Source organism: Peromyscus eremicus, chromosome 4, assembly GCF_949786415.1.
Source record: "Peromyscus eremicus chromosome 4, PerEre_H2_v1, whole genome shotgun sequence".
NCBI classification, from domain to species: Eukaryota; Metazoa; Chordata; class Mammalia; order Rodentia; family Cricetidae; genus Peromyscus; species Peromyscus eremicus.
Window position 1 is genome coordinate 54,212,706 of NC_081419.1, and position 19,216 is coordinate 54,231,921.

At 44.0% G+C, this 19,216-nt stretch overlaps 1 protein-coding gene across 1 annotated transcript in view; it reads right to left on the bottom strand.

Moving 5' to 3' along the window:
- Pde11a (phosphodiesterase 11A) overlaps positions 1–19,216 on the bottom strand; it is a 232,951-nt gene that overhangs the window by 19,241 nt on the left and 194,494 nt on the right. Inside the window, exons 16-17 of the mRNA XM_059260747.1 lie at positions 18,678–18,752; positions 14,068–14,151 (exon numbers count right to left, since the gene is read on the bottom strand). Of these exons, the coding sequence (XP_059116730.1) occupies positions 14,068–14,151; positions 18,678–18,752 (159 nt within the window). The remainder of the gene's footprint in view (positions 1–14,067; positions 14,152–18,677; positions 18,753–19,216) is intronic.

The window sequence follows — 19,216 nt, forward strand, 5'->3', positions numbered from 1 at the left end:
ATGCCCTAGTACTCATGAATGTAACCAGATGTGGAAATAGGGTCTCTGAAGATGTTATCAAGACAATATAGGATTAGAGTGGGCTGTTGCTGCAGGCCACAGGAATATGAAGTAAGAATTCAGCTGACTATGGCAAAGCCATTACCTGGAAGAATCAAGGAATTCTTCCAGAGGAAGCCAAGTCTCAAGGAGTATTTGGTGTTATTTGGCTTTTAATATATCCGCTGTTTTCTGCTATGAATTTTATGTGTGCTCTCATAGCTTCCCCAAGAACTTTGAAACAGTGTGGATTGATCATTCCTTGGGCATATACAATTAAGGTATTTGAATATAGTCATTCAGGCAAAGCTTCCTGCTTCCTGGCTTTCTGCTCCTTTTTAGCACTAGAATCAGATGTCTGCCTTCTGCAATTATCTCCTTTAGCAAGCACACAAAGCCAGGGGAAGCTCCAGACAAAGCATCCAAGGGTAAGTGGCAGACAGAATAGCTGGTCAGACTACCCGCTAGTCTCCTGAATTAAGGTAAACACCCATACGGAGACACCGTCTAGGCCAGACAGATGTTAGGTACATAGCTTTGCTTCTTGTGCAAGTTAAGCTTTCTTTCTCTCATAGCCCAAGTGGCATCCTTGAGCAACTTACTTAGAACAAAAGTTTTTCATACCAGGTGCTTCAAGCTGTGACACAATTCACCTAGCTATTGAGTACTCTTCCCCCACCTGGCCAGAAAATGGTGACTTAGAAAAAAAGGCAGTTTTATTTTTGTGACCTAACCAAAAAGTTTACCTAACCACCTCTAAGATTGTAGTTTGAGCACGTTTATGATAAACTCATAATGTTTCACCTAATCACTTCTAAGAATACATTTTGAGCACATAAGTTCCCTTTCTGATTTATTCCAGCCCTTCTTTGACCCCCACCTCCTTTATTCACTCCCCTTTTGGGTTGCAAATGAAGCTATCACTGCTCTTGTGGGGACCTGGAAAGCCTTGCATTGTATTGAAAAAGCCTGATGGCTTGTAAGGTTTTAGACCAGTTCCTGGGGAGGAACCAGGAGGAACGAAGATGAGGATGAGATGGAAAGAACCTATTTAGAACTAGGAGAGGAAAGGAGGAGACGGGACAGAGAGGAGCTAAGTATGAGGACAGAATTGAAGCTGTGTAGACAGAATTTTGTATCCGAAGAATAAAGTGAATGGACTGAAGAGCTTGGTGTATTTAGATTCATTCCCTCAGATTATTTCTTGCCATTGGTAGCATCTCTTCTGGAAACCCTGGGAAAAGACTATTAGAGGCTGGACCCTAATAGTCACTGATAGGTTCACTATCCAATGGCTGGTGTCTTATTTTTTAATTTACCCTGTATTTATTGACCTTATGTGTATATGTGTGTGCACCACATAGGTGTAGGAGCCTCAGGAGGCCAAAAGATGGTGTTGGATTCTCTGGAACTGGAGTTATGGGTGATTGTGAGCAGCCATGTGAGTGCTGGGAACCAACCTGGGTCCTTTGTAAGAGCAGCATATGCTCTTAACCACTGAAACATCTCTCCAGTTCTCCTAATTTATTTTTAACATTGATTTATTGTGTGAATGTGTGAGATGATGATGATGATGATGATGGTGTGTGTGTGTGTGTGTGTGTGTGTGTGTGTGTGTGTGTGTAAAGAGGTCAGCAATTTGTGGGAATTGGTTCTCTCCTTCCATCATGCAGGTATCAAGGATTGAATCCTCAGATCAAAAGATTGAACACAAGTGCCTTTTCCCACTGAGCCGCCTCACTGCCCCCCCCCCCCACTGTTTTTACAGTAAGGGCAGGTGAAGACCTCTGCATTTGTAAAGAGTGGTATGTCCACAAGCCACAAAGGGCCAAGATTGCAAGTGACTTCCAGAAGTCAGGAGAAAGGCCTAGAAAGTTCCTCCTTCACTGCCCCAGAAGGAACTCAGCCTGCTGTGTCCTCAACTCCAGCCTCTGCAGACACAGATGGGTAAGTCCGTTGTTTGTAGCTACCCACCCTGCTGTGCATTATCACAGTAGCCCTCGGGCACCGCTCATGGCTGTACTGGTTTCTCTTCATCCCAAGCCTTGCAGGATCTCCTTCTGAAGGGCAGATCAGCTGGCTTTCCTTGCTGTCCCATTCCCAGCTACTCTGAAATGTTGCCTCTTTCCGCTTTCCAATATTTGAGGATACCTTCTCTGTTCATGTTTCCCAGAGAGATTCCCACTTCATACTAGGTAAGTGCGTGAAATTTTGAACAAGGGTTGCTGTGATAGGTGCTCTGACCAAAAGCAACATGGGTAGAGAAGGGTTTATACGGTGTACAGCTCCCTGTCACAGTCTGTCACCGAGGGAAGCAGAAATCACAGAGAGATGCTGCTTGTCGGCTTACTTGCTGGGCTTTATACAACTGGATTTCTTCCTTTTCTTTCTTTTCCTCTCTCTCTCTCTCTCTCTCTCTCTCTCTCTCTCTCTCTCTCTCTCCTCCCTTCCTTCCTTCCTTTTTTTTTCTTTCTTTTTTTTTTTTTTGAGACAGAGTCTGACTATGTAGCCTTGGTTGGTCTGGAACTTGCTCTGTAGACCAGACTGTCCTGGAACTCACCGAGATCCACCTGCCTCACCTCTAGCTAGAGTGCTAGGATTAAAGGTGTGTGTCAGCATGCTCTCAGGTCACCTGGCTTTCATATATATAGCCCAGTCCCGCCTTCCTAGGGATGGTGCCATTTGCAGTGGGCAGGGCCTTCTCACATCACTCATCAGTCAAGACAATCTCTTGCAGACATGGCCCAGGCCAATATGACAAATAATTCTTCAACTGAGGGTTCCTCTTCCCAGGTGACTCCAGGTTGTGTCAAGTTGACAATGAAAGCTGACCAGGGCAGCCATGGAAGGACAAAGGAAAATTATTATGTAGGAAGGTGGACCTCCTGTTCTGAACTTGGTGTTAAGCAGTCAGAGCAGAAACTGTGGTGTACCTGGGCGTCGGGAGGGGGAGCTGCTTTCGCTTGTGAACACTGGAAGAGGAGAATGTGGCTTTTGTTCCTCCCATTGGTTAGCTTCCATGTTTTAGGCATTTGCAAAAGGGCTCTGTTTATTTATCCTTCTCATTCCCTTTCGAGACCTTGCAAACAGAGCTGTTAACATTCATAATGTTGACAGCAATCCAGGACTTTCTGTCAAGCTCCTCAAAATGACTCCAGCCTCCTACTGTTACCTAAGGGATCTCACATTTTAAACACACATCCCCTTCTTGTAAGAGGAATGGGATTCTCAGAAAGATGATGTAAACTTTTAAGGTCAGTTTGCTATCTTTAACTGGTGGCATCAACCTATTTTACAGGTGAAAGTGTTACATCAAGGACACCTTGTCATACGTTTGTCGATAGTAAGCAGATAAACAGAACCTGATATCCTGGGGACTCTGCATCCTCCCTCTGAAGGACCCATGTTCTATTTACACTGCTGAGCGAGGTGGGGTCACCTTTGGCACCCTCAGGACAGCGGTGGGCACAGCAAGGCCCGGGTACTTGGCTCGGAGGGGCTGCCCCCCCCCCCCCCCCGCCTTGGATCCACTGCTTCATTTAAGCCCACCAGCTCCTGTGAGTTTCATCTCGTCTGCAAAATTCAGATGACCAGACACTTCTAGGATCCAGAGTGAAGTCTCCCCTTGAGAGTTAGGCAAAATTATGTATATATGTAAAGACACACCCAAAACCCTAGTTTAAACCCCATCCTATGGTGAACACTGTACTCAGTGTTTGCTTACAACGTGTGCATAGGGACATCCAGCCTTTGTGGGGACTCTAGTCACAAGTTTCTTTTGAAATCCAGTCCAGCAGAAAGCTTTAGCTTCGTTTCAGACTCCAGGCAACGGAGTCACTGCTGTGGGATGGTCTGTATGTCAAATGTGTTGCTGATTGGTCAGTAAATAAATCACTGATTGGCCATTGGCTAGGCAGGAAGTATAGGCGGGACAAGGAAAAGAATTCTGGGAAGTGGAAAGTGAGTCAGGGAGACACTGCCAGCCGCCATCAGGACAAGGAAGATGTAAGGTACCAGTAAGCCATGAGCCATGTGGCAAAGTAAAGATTAATAGAAATGGGCTAAATATAAGAGTAAGAGCTAGACAATAACAGGCCTGAGCTAACGGCCAAGCAGTTTAAATAATGTAAGAATTTGTGTGTTTATTTTATAAGTGGGCTCTGGGACTGACGGGACTTGGTGGCGGGAGCTGGAGAGAAATTCTCCAGCCTGAGAGAGATTTGCCCTGACCGTGGGCCAGGCAAGGAATTCTCCAGCAACAAATGGCGTCCAACGTGGTGGCAAGAGTTTCCACCTAAAAACTTAGAAAAAAGATTCTAAAACGGACCTAAAAACAGCTTCCTAATTGTCTCTCTCAAATGAGCGGCAGCTGCCGGTTTGAGCTACTGGCGGGTTCCTAGCGTGCGCTCTCGACCTGCAGTATGGTGGGAATGAGGCCTCTGCAAGTAACACATTAAACTGTGTGGTGAATTTAGCCTTTGCTAGTACAAAACAAAAAAAAGAGGTTTCTGGGCTACACGCTACTTTGGTAAAAGTGTAGACCCACTATTTCTGAGAGTTATGGCTCCCAGAGCTGGCGGAAAGCGGACCGCCGCCATGTTGGGAAGCTGAAGTGGGCGGAGCCAGCAGCCACTGCGCCATTTCAGGCTTAGAAGGCTGCAGTTTAAAAGCAATAGGCTCAAGCTAATATAAAAAAATAAGCCACGTAAAGATGACTACCACACAGAGAATCTGGATTATGTTCTCTTTGATATTCGTAACTGCAGAAAAACATTTGATTGTAAAAGCTGTTGAGTTATGCCAAAATGTATATTTTAAAGGTACCTTGACTTCAAAATTTGGATATAAGGATATGTTGCTTTGGAAAAGAGTCTCTGCTCTTGTTTCCACAGAAAGCCAGAGACTATGGATTTGTTCCAGATTAAGATACATCAGGTTTGACCAGCCAAGACCCCCTGAAAGGTCTCCAATGACACCATGGCCCAGATGATTCAACATCCAGAATGGTTTCAAGTTAACTGGCTCAGACGATACAGCCTCACGGACTACTCCATGATCCTAAAATTTTCTTTCTGTCTCCAGAAGATACAGCGCCCCCCTCCAGCAGGAAGTAGTAAGAGAAGCTACGCCCAAATTCCCAAATATACCAAGCTGGCTTTAGAGATGGAATTGGCTCACTCCCCCTCTAAACCCAGACATATTGCTCAAAAAAAAAAATGGTTAAGAGATTCTTGTGTCCCAAATCAGAAGAGCCCTCTGGTGTGGGACAGAGAAAAAACAATATTTTTATTTAAATCAGGTTGATTATAAATACAATCTCTTTCTAAAACAAAAAAGGGGATAGTTTAGATATGATAGGATGAAAGGGTAGATTAATGAACCTACTTTTAAAGAGTAACAACTTGTTTAAAATGTTTTACATTGCTATAGATTTTAGTTTATTGATACAAATTTAAATTTAATTTTGTTATACTGTATATATATTTCTATTCTTGTTTGAGATATTATGTTTATGTAACTCATTTAAAATTGTAATGGATAATTAAAAAATAGATTAATAGTTAGTCATCTATGATAATATTTGTAGCCATGTTAGTTAAGTCCTCTAGGTATACATAGATATATTTCAGATAGATAGGTAGTCTTCAAACACTTCAAAGACCTACAGAATATGGCATTTAAAATGTTTTAAAAGTTTAGACTTTGGACAGTGAGACATGTCTGCTCCTGACAGCACCGATTTACTTCAGAGAGGAGGATGGGCATCGAAGACACTCCATATGGAGTTTATCTTCACCTTGACAAAAATAGCCATTTGGGCAAGAAACTGTTCTTGCCTGGACTGTCTGATCAACTGGACATGCAGGACCCATACAAAGGTGACCACTGAACTTTGCTTGACAAAATGGTCCTTCAGGTTCCTGCTTTGCAGAGAAAACTGCCAGACATTCTACAGGACACAGAGAAGAGTGAATAAGAGACTCTAGGCCTGTGCGCTGAAGACAGATGCCCCAACTTTACAAGAGAACTTTGAATGACTGTCCAGGCTGCCAGCTGTCTCTGTCTACCCTACAAGACTCCTAAAAGTTGCTTATATCCTTCTCCATTTCTCAGGTAGTAATATATCCTTCTGAGGTCTTTGATATGGTTAAAGACTAGATACTTACAATTTTCCTTAGTTATAATAAAAGATAAGTTAGATATAAAACCTTAAACTTACAAATATAAGATAGATAGGATCTCTTCTTTAATATTGTAACTGTAATTCTTGCTTGATAATTGTTTTGTTATATGTAATTTTACTATGTTAAAGTTAAAACCTTCCTTTTTAAGAAAAGAAAAGGGGAAGTGCTGTGGGATGGTCTGTATGTCAAATGTGTTGCTGATTGGTCAGTAAATAAATCACTGATTGGCCATTGGCTAGGCAGGAAGTATAGGCGGGACAAGGAAAAGAATTCTGGGAAGTGGAAAGTGAGTCAGGGAGACACTGCCAGCCGCCATCAGGACAAGGAAGATGTAAGGTACCAGTAAGCCATGAGCCATGTGGCAAAGTAAAGATTAATAGAAATGGGCTAAATATAAGAGTAAGAGCTAGACAATAACAGGCCTGAGCTAACGGCCAAGCAGTTTAAATAATGTAAGAATTTGTGTGTTTATTTTATAAGTGGGCTCTGGGACTGACGGGACTTGGTGGCGGGAGCTGGAGAGAAATTCTCCAGCCTGAGAGAGATTTGCCCTGACCGTGGGCCAGGCAAGGAAAACTCCAGCAACAAGTCACCTGCTGGTCTGCAGTGTCACTGAGAGCTGAGCGCCCATCCCTGACTAACTCACTGTGCCTTACGGCACACATTTGCTAGGACGAGGCAATGCATCCCGAACCATGTTCAATATTCACAAGCTTGTAACTCTGTAAATCACCACAGCCAAGGATCTCGTAGCCTTCTTGGATATTCTTGGGAGACCTTTAGAACACTCACTGCAGAGGATTCTGTGTGTCACAAATGGAGCCAGAATGCTTCCCCTTTACCTGTGCTCACTTCCCATAAGCTCCAATGACAGTGGCCCATCACTAAACTGCATGAAGTTTCAAGCACTTACAGTGCAGGAAAGCAATGATTTCTTATCCCAGCAAAGAGTCCACACACCTTGATTTCCTCCCTTATTCCTTCTCCCTCCCTCTCTTTGTCCCTTTCTTCCCCTTTCCTCAGAAAACAGTAAACAAATAGTCATGAGGTAAACAGTACTAAAGGCATACTCTCTGGAGGAACGGGAGAGTAATTTAAGTAGACAATCCCAAGCCTTGTATGGACATAGAATCAAGTGGCTTCCCTTCCTCTTCCTCCCTCCCTCCCTCCCTCCCTCCCTGCCTGCCTGCCTTTCTTCTTTCCTTCTCCATATCCCCTCCATCCTGTTCCTCTCCTTTCCTTCCCCTCACCTCCATTTTCCATATGCCTGCTCCCATCTCCATCACTGTAGCAAAGCTTAGGAGATAACTCACAGCAGAGCGGCCTTCTCATGCCTGTTTGGCTAAGAACATATGGGATGTTTGGGAGGGGAGCGGGTTTTGCTATTAGCACTTAGAATCAGGTGTAGTATATGTATGAAGGACAGTATTTTGAAAGTAGGAAACAAGACATTTCCACTCTGAGTCACGATGCCTTGGCTCCTCATGTAGAAACATACTTGATCTTTCAGGTAAACGGTGGTTCAGAGACATCAACTGTCTCAGCTTGGAGAAAGCCTGCCTGCCAGATCTGTGTGAGGGGGGCATTCACAAGAGGACAGAGCCCATCAGACAAGCAAGAGGATGCTTGATAGTTTTCTACTGTGTGTACTAGGGAAGGAGAAGAGAGAAAACAAGAGAAAGAAAAGCAGGTAGAGAGGCGGGAGGAGCGTACTGGAGGAGGGAGGTGAGATGCCACAACCTTGGTGGCACCTTCTTTGGTGGCTTCTCTGGAAGGGGAGAGGGCCTGTCTCTGGGATGTCAAGAGTAATCCAGAAAAGGGACAGACTTATCCTACAGCAACATATCTGAAGGACTTAGTAGGTAGTGTGGACAGTAGGGTGACAGGGAAGTAGCCTTGAGCCCCGGAGGGACTCAGGAAATGCCCAGAGAACCAGAGACTAGAGCTGACCAGGGGACTGGTGGGGTAGGATGGGGACAGAGGCTGAGGTCACAAGGCCTGCGGACTTCAGAGCCTGCGCAAGCGGCATCATGTCCACGCCCGTCATCCCGCTCTCTGCTCTCTCTTCCTGAGGACTGTTTGTTTATTCTACTTCTCAGTCTGTGTGATGCTGTTCCACGCACGTTCTCCTTTGTAAGACAAGAAACCTGCCCAACTGTCTCTTCTTTTCATTCACTAGACTACTAAATGTCACACAGGAACCGATCCCTCCCTTTCTCCTCACAGTTTTCAAAATATCCCATGGAAATGTTTTCTCGTCCCACATCCAGCCTTTGCAGGCTTTCAAAGAACAGACTCTTTTATGCTCTGACCAGTTGCTCCACAGCTCATTAGATTTTTTTCTTATTAAAAAAAAAAAAATCAGACCCGAGTCATGAAGCATCGGGGCACACTGAGTTGTTTTTACAGACTTTCCTCAGAGATCTAGAGAGGCTGTCTTTTATAACTCTTTTCTAGTTTATTGGTTTCTAACTTGAAGTCTCCATAATGTCAAGTATATTATACTATATTTTATTCTTTAAAATTTTTTGTTTTATGTGTATGGGTGTGCTGGCTAGTTTTATGTCAACTTCACACAGGCTAGAGTCACTTGGGAAGAGGGAACCCAGTTGAAAAAATGTCCCCACCTGTGGGCAAGACTGTTGTGCATTTTCTTGATTGATGGTGATGTGGCAGGGCCCCGCCCATTGTGGGTGGTGCCATTCCTGGGCTGGTGGTCCTCAGTGCTATAAGAAAGCAGGCTGTTTTCTGCCCTCCGGGGTTCTCCCATTGTGCTGTAGGCCTGTATTTAAGACCTCCTCCCTCCTTCAATAAATGACATTCAGCATTTAAAATTAATATATATATATATAATTGAATGAATACTGCGAATGTAATCTATGAATACTACAAATGTGATTAATATCATGAGTGTAATTAATGAATATCATGAGTGTAATTTAAAAAATAAAAAAAAAAAGAAAGCAGGCTGAGCAAGCCATAAGGAAGGACCAAGCCAGTAAGCCGTGCTCCCCCATGATCTTGGTATCAATTCCTCTCTCCAGGTTCCTGTCTTGCTCAAGTTCCTGTCCTGACTTCCCTCAGTGATGGGCTGAGATGTGGAACCATAAGCTGAAATACACCTTTTCCTCCCCAAGTTGCTTTTGTCTCTCACTAGGACAATGGGTGTTTGCCTGGATGTATGTGTATGTACCACATGAGTGCCTGGTTCTCTTGAAGGTCAGAAGAGGGTGTCGGATCCCTTGGACCTGGAGTTACAGATGGTTGGGAGCCATCATATGGGTGCTGGGAGTTGAACCCAGGTCCTCTGAGAGAGCAGACAGTGCTCTAAACTGCTGACCTACCTTTCCATTCCTCAAATATATTTTGAAGATGTTTTCCCCCTCATTTTCCTTAGAGAGTACACTAATAGCTGTACCAGGAGGACTCTATGTTCCTAGACAATCATTACAACCAAAGTTAAAATAAATACACAAATAAAATAAAATTTCAAGCTTATTGTCTGTTGTGGGACTTCTGACACTGTTTTTTGAGACAAGGTCTCACATAGCCCCAGCTGGCCTTGAACTCACTATGTAGCAGAGGCCACCCTTAAGCTCTGGTCCTCCTGCCTTCATCTCCCTAGTGCAGGACTCTAGGATTATAGTTGTGTGCATGGCCAAGGCTGGTTTACAAGGTGCTGGGGGTTGAATTCCAGTGTCAGGGAGGAAGTCCAGCCCCCAGGTCAAACGATGGGGACGAGATGAAAATCCAATTACCTCGAAAAAGCTGTCAGTTTTTAGCAAACGGATTGATGGCGCCTCTGTGCGTCATTGCCATTCTTAGGTATGCTGAGGTTCAAGTTGAGAACAAAAACATGGGGCAGAAACTTGGTGTGCTCCTGCGAACAGACGCTCAGAATGAGGCTGCCACAGGAGGGTTCTGTTTATCCTTAAGGCTGCCTCAGCAGTGACTTCAAACTTTGATAGTGTCTTTTTTTCCCTTTCTTCTTTCTTACTTTTTTTTTTTCTTCCAAAGATGTTGAGCAGCAGGCTAATGGCTCCCCAGCAGGACGCAAAGACAGCAGAAAGCTCTGGAATCAGATGTCAATGTATTCCTCCAAGACATCCTGCTAGGACAGAGCTAACTAACCAGGGCTTTACACTTCTCCTGGGGACCACGCTTTGATGCTCCCCGCCTGCTCTGGGCCTCCTGTATGCTTCCTGATTAAAATGCTGTCACAGATAAATCATGACTTCTGCCTGGTTGCTATCCCCTTCTCTCCCCACCCCTCTCTTTGTCTCCTTTCCAAAAGTTTGGAACCCTAAGATTTCAAAGATAAACATATGTAGACAGTCATGTCACGTCTCATATGTAACCATCGGGAGTTGGGGCTGGTCCCCCTGTGCCCTCCCACCTGGCCTACAGTGAGAGCTGAAACAGTCACATGTGTTTGATCTTCATTTCAGACAGAAATGGCCAGATTCATTTATAGGATGCACAGGGTCCACATGCTATGGTTTGGGGGCTTTATTTACATACATGCATTTAATTACATAATTAATCAACCACCCTACTACTAAGGTACACCCCCTTATGTTTTCCTATATTTTCTGTCAGCCACTTTTGCCCAATTATTTATTACTTCAGAAGTTTTCTTACGAGTAGATTTTAGAGTGAGAATTCTTCCTTGTTTTTCTCCTACCTAGTCACAGATGGCCTGGGGATGAACACTGTCCCGTGGACAAGAGTTCTGATTTTTTTCAAGGAATGGCCATCAGAACGTACTCGTGCGGGTTCCCACCAGGGCCTCTTCCGGCACTTGAGAAGCAACAGTCTTTCCCCTTTGCTTGGAGGAGATCTGAACTCAACAACCAGAGGCACAAACAGAAAGGGCTGCTCAATCAGGATGTTTAACAAGAAGAAGCCTTTGAAAGTCACAAAGTAAACCGAATTACCCAGCGAAAGTCAGTGGAGTAGAGTAGCCACACTTAAGCCACCCTGCTATCTCCTGCCCCTCTGCATGGCCACCCTCCTCCTCCTCCAACTCCCTGCTGTCCTCGCATTATACAGAGCAGCCTCCAGCCTCTCCAGCCTCCATCACTCCATGCTCCTGCTCCCCACAAAGGACGTCTCAGTCCTTCCCACCACCATCTCTTTGCTTGGGCTCTACCCGATTCTCTTGCCGTCCATGCCTATTGTCTTGGAGCCTGTGATTTTGCCATTCAAGGGGATGTCCATTATGTGTCTTGTGAGTACTGTTCTTCGCCCTTTGCCGCGCCCCACCCCCAGCCATCTTAGCAAGACCACACTAGATTCTTCTGCTTTTCTTCAGATGTCACTCTAGCCCATGCCGGTAGGGATCTCTGTTGTCAGCCACTACCGCGCTTGTCACCTGTCTTTTCCGAACCTCATGATTGCATTTCTACGTTCAAAACCCTCATGGCCTTTCTGCAGCAAGCCTACTCGCCCCAAACACTTGGCCTTAGGGACCAGGGTCATCCTAGTGACTTTTCTTGTTGCTTCCTTGAGATTGTTGTCTTTCCAGTGGCTGCAATTCCTGCCCAGTGACGGATTCCATTTTGGGAACACCATCAGCTGGCGTGAGACTGTCCCCTGAACGGTGGGAAGCCCCCATCACATAAGACAGACCACGACAGGGATGATGAGAGGGTCTAGCTGTACCTTCAGTTTGATGGCTCTCTGAACGGTTGGTTTCAAAGTCTTACAAACAATTTACAACTGAAATTGTGAAATAAAAAAACGGAGCGGTGACAAGAAACCAAGAGAGCAAGCTTTCCATTGGCTGTTGCCTGGGAAGGCAGCAGCAGCGAACGGAGAGCGTCAGCCTTATGAGCAATGTTCTCCACGTTCTCCTTTGGGGTGACGTGGCTTTGGACAGAGAAAAATCCGTTGGAGAACTTTCCATCGGAAGTCGAATCAGGACATTGGAAAGCCTCCACACTGAAGCAAAAGTTCAAGGCTGAGAAGGACACAAATTAAATGTGCAGGTGCGTCACTTCTTCCGTGGGTTCCACTTTCTGAAAATAGCAGGCATGTCTAACCTCAAAGATGAGTAAGGAACACACACACACACACACACACACATGCACACGCACACGCACACACACAATCAGGATGCTCTATCATGTGTTGTGTAAATATTATTCCCTCAATCGTAAACACTAGTCTTTTCTGTTAACTTCAAGTAACTTCTTTTTTAACCCGAAGATTTCAAAGTACATAGTAGCAAGTACATGATAAGCTCAAAGAACTGCGGATGAGCAGTGGACAACAGACTCAGTGTGGGAGCCGCAAGCAGACCCTTAGCAGCACGTGGAGTTAATTGAGTTTACTTCCTTTCAGTCAGAGAAATTTATTAATTAAAAGCGTAACGTATTCATCCCATTAATACCTACGCACAGGGGACTGAGTAACACTAAACCATAATTCGATGTGGGCAACCAAAGGCAAGTCAGCCAAGCAAAAGGCACCTGGTCCAGCATGGGTGGGCTCTATGTGGGAGCCTGCTTAGTGAGCATCAAGGGTGGGGGAGCAGACAGGAAGAAAAGAGAGTTAGGATCCCCTTTATACTAAACTACACCATTCTCAATGTTTCTGGTCCAATCTTTCATTATTAGATGAGAGAATATTATAGTCATTTGTAACCATAACAATTGATTTTAGATTAGTTTAAAACTGTATCTGATTGATTTTATGATATTGGGCCTTTAATGGATTATATGAAACAACAAGTGAATTTACTTTCATCATTTGTGGTTATTAGAATTACATTTCTGTCTTGAAGACAATATTCTAATTTGTTTGCTTTCAGGGGATTGTGACAGATCTCTGTAGCTCCCAACAGTACTGAAAATGAAGTGGTGGATAAGTTGGAGACTTAATGGTTGTGAAGTCCTTAAAAAACAATCCTGTGTTCTTAATGGAGTAGCAGAGAATGGGAAACTAAAGAGGTCTCGCTTTCTCTGCGTGCATCTCACTTTGAAGTAGGAATCGGGCTCAGACTGATTGAGCTAGGTCGGGGGTAAAGAACTTGCCGAGTTTACAGATGAGAGCAAATGTTTAGCTGTAGAATTAAAAGCCAACGTATACTAAACTGTTACTGCAAATGGATGCTGGCCCTGATCAGAACTCAAAAAGCGGAATGTGACCCATTCAAAGTTGACACATGTCTCCTTGCCCCGGGCAGGCTCTGCACCAGGCAGCGAAGCAAGAACTCATTAGTGCTATCACTCAAGATTCACTGCTTGGCACAGTTATGTTTGCTTAAGGAAGGAGGCACATTTTAAAGATGGAAGATGCTTCCCATACAAAGCCCAGTGGTCCAGACCCTGGGGTTAGAGCAGAAAGGCGTGTTCTCTGAAACTCTGGTGTTTCACATAGTACTAATAAAAATGAAAAGCAAAAAGTTTCTAATTGAGAAATTCAGAGTTAATAAAGGCTAAGTATGCTTCTTTCTCACTAGACTTCTCTAAGCCTTCAATACTTTAATGTATACGGGATTTTCCTTAGTTATTGGGCCTTGGAGCTGCTTTAGAGACAGATGGTATCGACTATGGTTGCATCCTTGTGTTTCATGGGGGTGCTATTTGGTGAATGCAGAGACAGAATATTATAATCCCTGGTTTACAGACGTGGAAGGTGAGGCTATGGAGATTACATTTTAGAAAGTGGTAGAGAACTAGGGTCCCCATCTTCGAAGCACCAGCTCTTGGGTCAAAAGTTTGAAGGAAGCTTACAGTTCGTACCCTGCAAGTGTCTCCAACTTGAAATGTTTCTGAACAAACTTTACCCGTGCTCTCCTTCACCTCAGGCAGGACACACAGACACAAGTCAGCAGTACCTGATACAAAGGCATGCAGATGCTGTCAATCCACTCCAGCTGCAACCGAGGCAGTTCACCTTTCCGGTTCCGGTCAAAGATAGCCTAGAACAAAGAAGCAGAAACCTTGCTTTTGTTCACTAGAGTATTTTACAGTCACTTTGTCCAGTGACGCTTCAGATTTTACCAGCTGAATATTTCACAAACCGCAATCCTTACTACACATAGCTTCTTCTCCTTTATCTACAATAAGAAATAAAGTATTTTCACATCTTATGAGATTTGTAAGTGAATTTATTTGAACTTTATGGCGTTCAACTCCTTGGGGCCAAACTCTGTCTGCAGGTCCAGGTAATTGTTACTAAATCAAGTCACCAGGTCACCGGGAACTGAGTACAAGTCAAGGAGAAGGAAATACATCTCACTGCCACAAAAATAATGCAGGCTTTTATTTTTGTAGCAAGAAGATGTCAGAGTTTGGAAAAGATCCTTAACAGCAATTTTCTTTTCTTTTTTCCAGTTTATTAAAATTATTTTATGATGATTTTAAGGGTTGGGTGATAGTTTGGCAATCACGTGCTTTCTAGTAAGGTTCTGTGGTTAGTAGGTTACTAGGTACTTGTCTTTGGATGGATGGGGGTGGCAGACATTCGTCCTTTCTTCATCCCAGTATTTACATCTTCTGGTGCCTCTCTGCTTCCTATAATCCACACTAATTTGATCATGGGGCTCCCCACTAGTGAACTTATTTAGTTCTAATAGCCTCCAAAGGCCATGCCACTCCCATCAGAACAGGACTGAACTTCCATGCTCTCAGTATTCACATTGGGGATTAAGTCTTAGCACGTGAAACCTCTGGACTCAGACCACACCCAAACCACGGCGGTCTGATTGGTTTTCTCTACAGTTGTTTTCCTACTCGAGTTATTTATTTGGTTTCTCTGCTTCTGATGGATACTGTATAGAAACACTCTTTTAAAAATTCAAGAAATTTCAGTATACACACAGAACTACACAATTATCACCACACTTAATTTTAAAATCCATGTTAACAATAGCAGCCCTATCTTCTTGCAGACTTCCAGCCTTATGCAAGCAGTGATTTATCCCTATCTGTACAGGTTTGCCTGTTCTACACAATTCATTCCCATGGAGTCATCCGTGCATGGTCTTTTAGGACAGGCTTCTCTCATGTAGCAGGATTTTAAAGGTATATCTAGGTAGCAAGTGTCAACACTTCATTCACTCATTTTTTTGCCATACTATATTTCAATGCAGAGATTTAGAACATTTTGTGTATTAATTCATCAGTTGATGGACATTTGAGTCGTTGACACTTTCTGGCTGCTATGAGTAATGCTGGTGTGAACAGTTGTGTGCAAGTTTTTGTATGGGTGTTTTTATTTCCTTTGGGGATAAACCTAGAAGTGAGTGGGTTATATGGTAACTCTATGTTGAACGTTTTATATTAAACTTTATTTTTTTACATTGATGATGATGCCATGACATACATGTAAGACCAGAGGACAGCTCTTGGGAGCTGGTTCTCTCCTTTCACCGTGGAATCCAGGGATATAACTCAGGTTGCCAGGCTTGTACAGTGAGTGCTTTCCCTGTTGAACTTTCTCGCCAGCCCTATGTCTAACTTTTTGAGGATTCCAGACTGGATTTTCAAAGTAGAGCACTAGTTTACATTCCTTCCCGCATCTCGTTATGTCCTGGCTTCTCTGAAGACTTACCAATGTTTGTATTGTCTGTCTTTTTAATGATAGCCCTGTTAGCGTGTGTGAAGTGGTACCTCACCATGACTGCAATTTGCATGTCTGTGATGGTTAAAGATTTTAGCAATCTTTTTGTGTGTCTACTGGCTATGAGTTTGTTCACGAGTGCATTCGTAAGTGACATGCTTATGTAGAGGCCTTTTTCCAATTTTTAACTGCATTGTCTCTTATTGTTATAGGAGTTATTCTAATGTTCTAACTACAAGGCCCATATCAGATGTACAACTTGTAAATATTTTCTCTTATTCTGTAGATTGTCTCTTTGTTTTCCTTATAGTATCCTTTGGTGCAGACATACTTTATGTTTTGATAAAGTCCAGTTTATTTTTGGTGAAATACAAGGCAACATCTCTGGCCTTTTTATCTTTTGTCTCTTGTATTTCTAGTATCATATCTAATACACCATAGCTGAATCAAACTCAAAAAGATTTAGACTTCTAACTTCTTTGAAGAGTTTTATTGTCTTAGCTTTTAGACAGATCTAGCAGTTTCAGCTAGATCTATTCAATAATATGAGTTTACTTTTGGGTATGCTAAGAGGAAGGACCAGAGGCTGGAGAGATGGCTCAGTGGTTAAGAGGTCCTGAGTTCAATTCCTAGCAACCACATGGTGGCTCACAACCATCTGTAATGAGATCTGGTGCCCTCTTCTGGCCTGCATACATGCAGACAGAGAACTGTATATATAACTGCCTTGATTGTGGGGCCCCTGGCAATGGGACCAGGACCTGTCCTGAGTACACGAACTGGCTTTTTAGAGCCCATTCCTTATGGTGGGATGCCTTACTCAGCCTTGATGAGGGGTGAGGGGCTTAGTCCTTCCCCAACTTGGTATGCCAGCCTGTGTTGACTACCCAAGGGAGGAATACCCTCTATGAGGACTAGACTAGGGAGTGGGATGGGGAAAGGTTGGGGGGAGGATGAGGAAAAAGGAGGGAGGGGGAACAGTGATTGGTATATAAAATGAAAAAAAATTAATAAAAAAAAAGGAATAAGGGCCAGGACTTCAATTCCTTATACTTGTGAATAGCCACTTAGCCATGGACTATTTGCTGAAAAGACCATTTTCCCCACCAAATTGTCTTGAAAGTAACATTGAAATCAGTGGAGCATAGTCGTAAGGGTTTATTTCTGGATTATCACCTCTTAATCAAGGTTTGATGAGGTGAGAGGAGCGGGGTGCTACTCCGTCCTGGGTTTTCCTTCCTTCTGCAGCGTTGTGCTTCCTGCAACTGAGCACTCATGATGATTTACCACGATATTTCCCCCCAGCTGACAAGGTCCTAGGGTCCCTGAAGACAGGGAAGATGGTGTCCCCTCACTTCTGGATACAGCCTTGAGCTTTCTGTTTGACACGTGCTGGTGCTCAGGCCCATTTTGTCAGTCAGCTCACTGCTTCTGACATGAACCCTCTGCCTGTGGCCCAGCTTCAGTTTGGTCTCAGAAAGTCACTGCGATGATCTCTGGCCAGTGGAACCCTAGGGGTACTTCTAAAAATCAAAGGATAGGAAAGCGAGCAGGTGTCAGCTCCTGGAGCATTACAGACATTTTTGAAGCTGGGTCAGTGGGGGAAAGTCCTACCTCAGAAGCCAGACTCTCCTGAGGAGACAGCTGCGTTAAGTAACCTTTTGTGAGGAGAGAGGAGCATTTATAGCTGTATATCCATCATGAAATTAATTTCATTTGTGTCTTCAGAGAAGGCCTTAGCTGAGCCTATAATTCACCTTCCCCCCCTTCATTTAATTAAATGACCTGTGCTGCTGCATTGTAAACTCTTCAAAAACAGTTTTTAGAGGGGATAAAAGCTTTTATTTTAATGTAGATATCACAGAGAGAAATTTGGGTTATAGGTTTTACAAATGAACTCTACGTATCCTAAACTAATACTTTTCAAAGCCAAACTTGGTATGACCACCCGAAAGAATAAAGGGTGTTTTGATCCCCATCTAAACACACACTGCTTTGAAAACGAAGATGGCTGGTGGGTGTTTCAAGCTGTGTGGTCCTCTGGATTTACAGGAAATCGACTCACAGAAGAGTCAACCTCAGAAAGACTGCCGGCTGTGATGTCAACCAAGAGAAACTGTTCGAGGTAGGAAAGGGTCCTGCTGCCTTCTCTGGTGTCTGACTATCAATCAGCAAAGCGGGCTGTGTGGAAATGCAAAGATCTTGCCAATACCTCCAAAGACTTGGTGGACTGGCATCCTCAAAAGGAGACATTGACAACGGACACACACTTTGTGCTTCATTAAGCCTACTGTGCACTGCACTGCCAGGCTTTACGATACTTTGCCCACTCCAAGAGTGACCAGGGAGGATGTTTTAGCTGCTCACTAGTAATGAAGAGGCTGGCCCTTCCCTGAGGATGGTGACCAAGGCTGCTATATCTAGAAGGCAGGAAAAACATCACCAGCTTATCATCAGCCTTCTCAAATAAGGATTGTCAACCACCCCAGAACCTGGATTCCCCACGTTTCAGTTTGAAAACAAGACAAAACAAAAAGGACAAAAAAATGGTTTGAAATGATTTGCTTTGGGGAGTTTGCAAGTTTGGAACTGAAAAACAAGACCCAGCTAGCTCCTTGAGGCTGGACAGCTTGACTTTTAATTCTCTGCTGTTATTTATGCTCTAAAGTGGGCATTCATGAAATGCTAGCATGTCCCGCTGTGGGTGCTTGGGAAATGCTGGTTAAGTAGCTCAGCAGTCTCAACGAGAACTTTCAGAGCACAGTGGTTAGCGTTCTTGTTGAGTTAAAGCTTCAAGCTTTCAGGAGTTCTCCAAACCCCTCCTCAGTCTTTCCCACTTCAAGCTGTGGTTTGGAGTTACTGTGGTAGCAAAAGGGAGCTCACCGAGGGAGTGAGTTTGAGTTCAGACCTCTCCCGATCTCCTTGTTCAAAGAACTCGCTGGTTACAAGTTCAGCCACCTGAAACACAGAAGCATTTTAAATTATTTGTCATGTGTTGTACACCACGAGACTCAGAAGCTATTTCTGGCTTATGTGCATGGAAATTATCTTAATTTGAAGAGCACGGTCTCAGGCTACCTGAGTCTGGTACCGAAAGCACCAGTTTATGGTAGGCCCCAGTTGTTACTTACTCCTTGGCTCGCACTGGTGTGTAAGGACCACATGCTAACTGATTGCACCACTTCAGCTCCGTTATACCCAAAACGCAATGGCTGCTCCATGCCCACTCACAGGCACCTGCATGTCCCCCGCCTTCACCCATGAGTATGGGTGATCCACAGTCACATTAAAAAGGCTTTTTTTTCTAGTCCCTCAGTTTGTGGTTCTCAGGATCATTGCAGAAGAGAATTGATAGAACAGACAAACGCCAAGCGGGTATTTCTAAGGACACTAAGGTGTGCATCGAGTGAGTCTCTGAATGC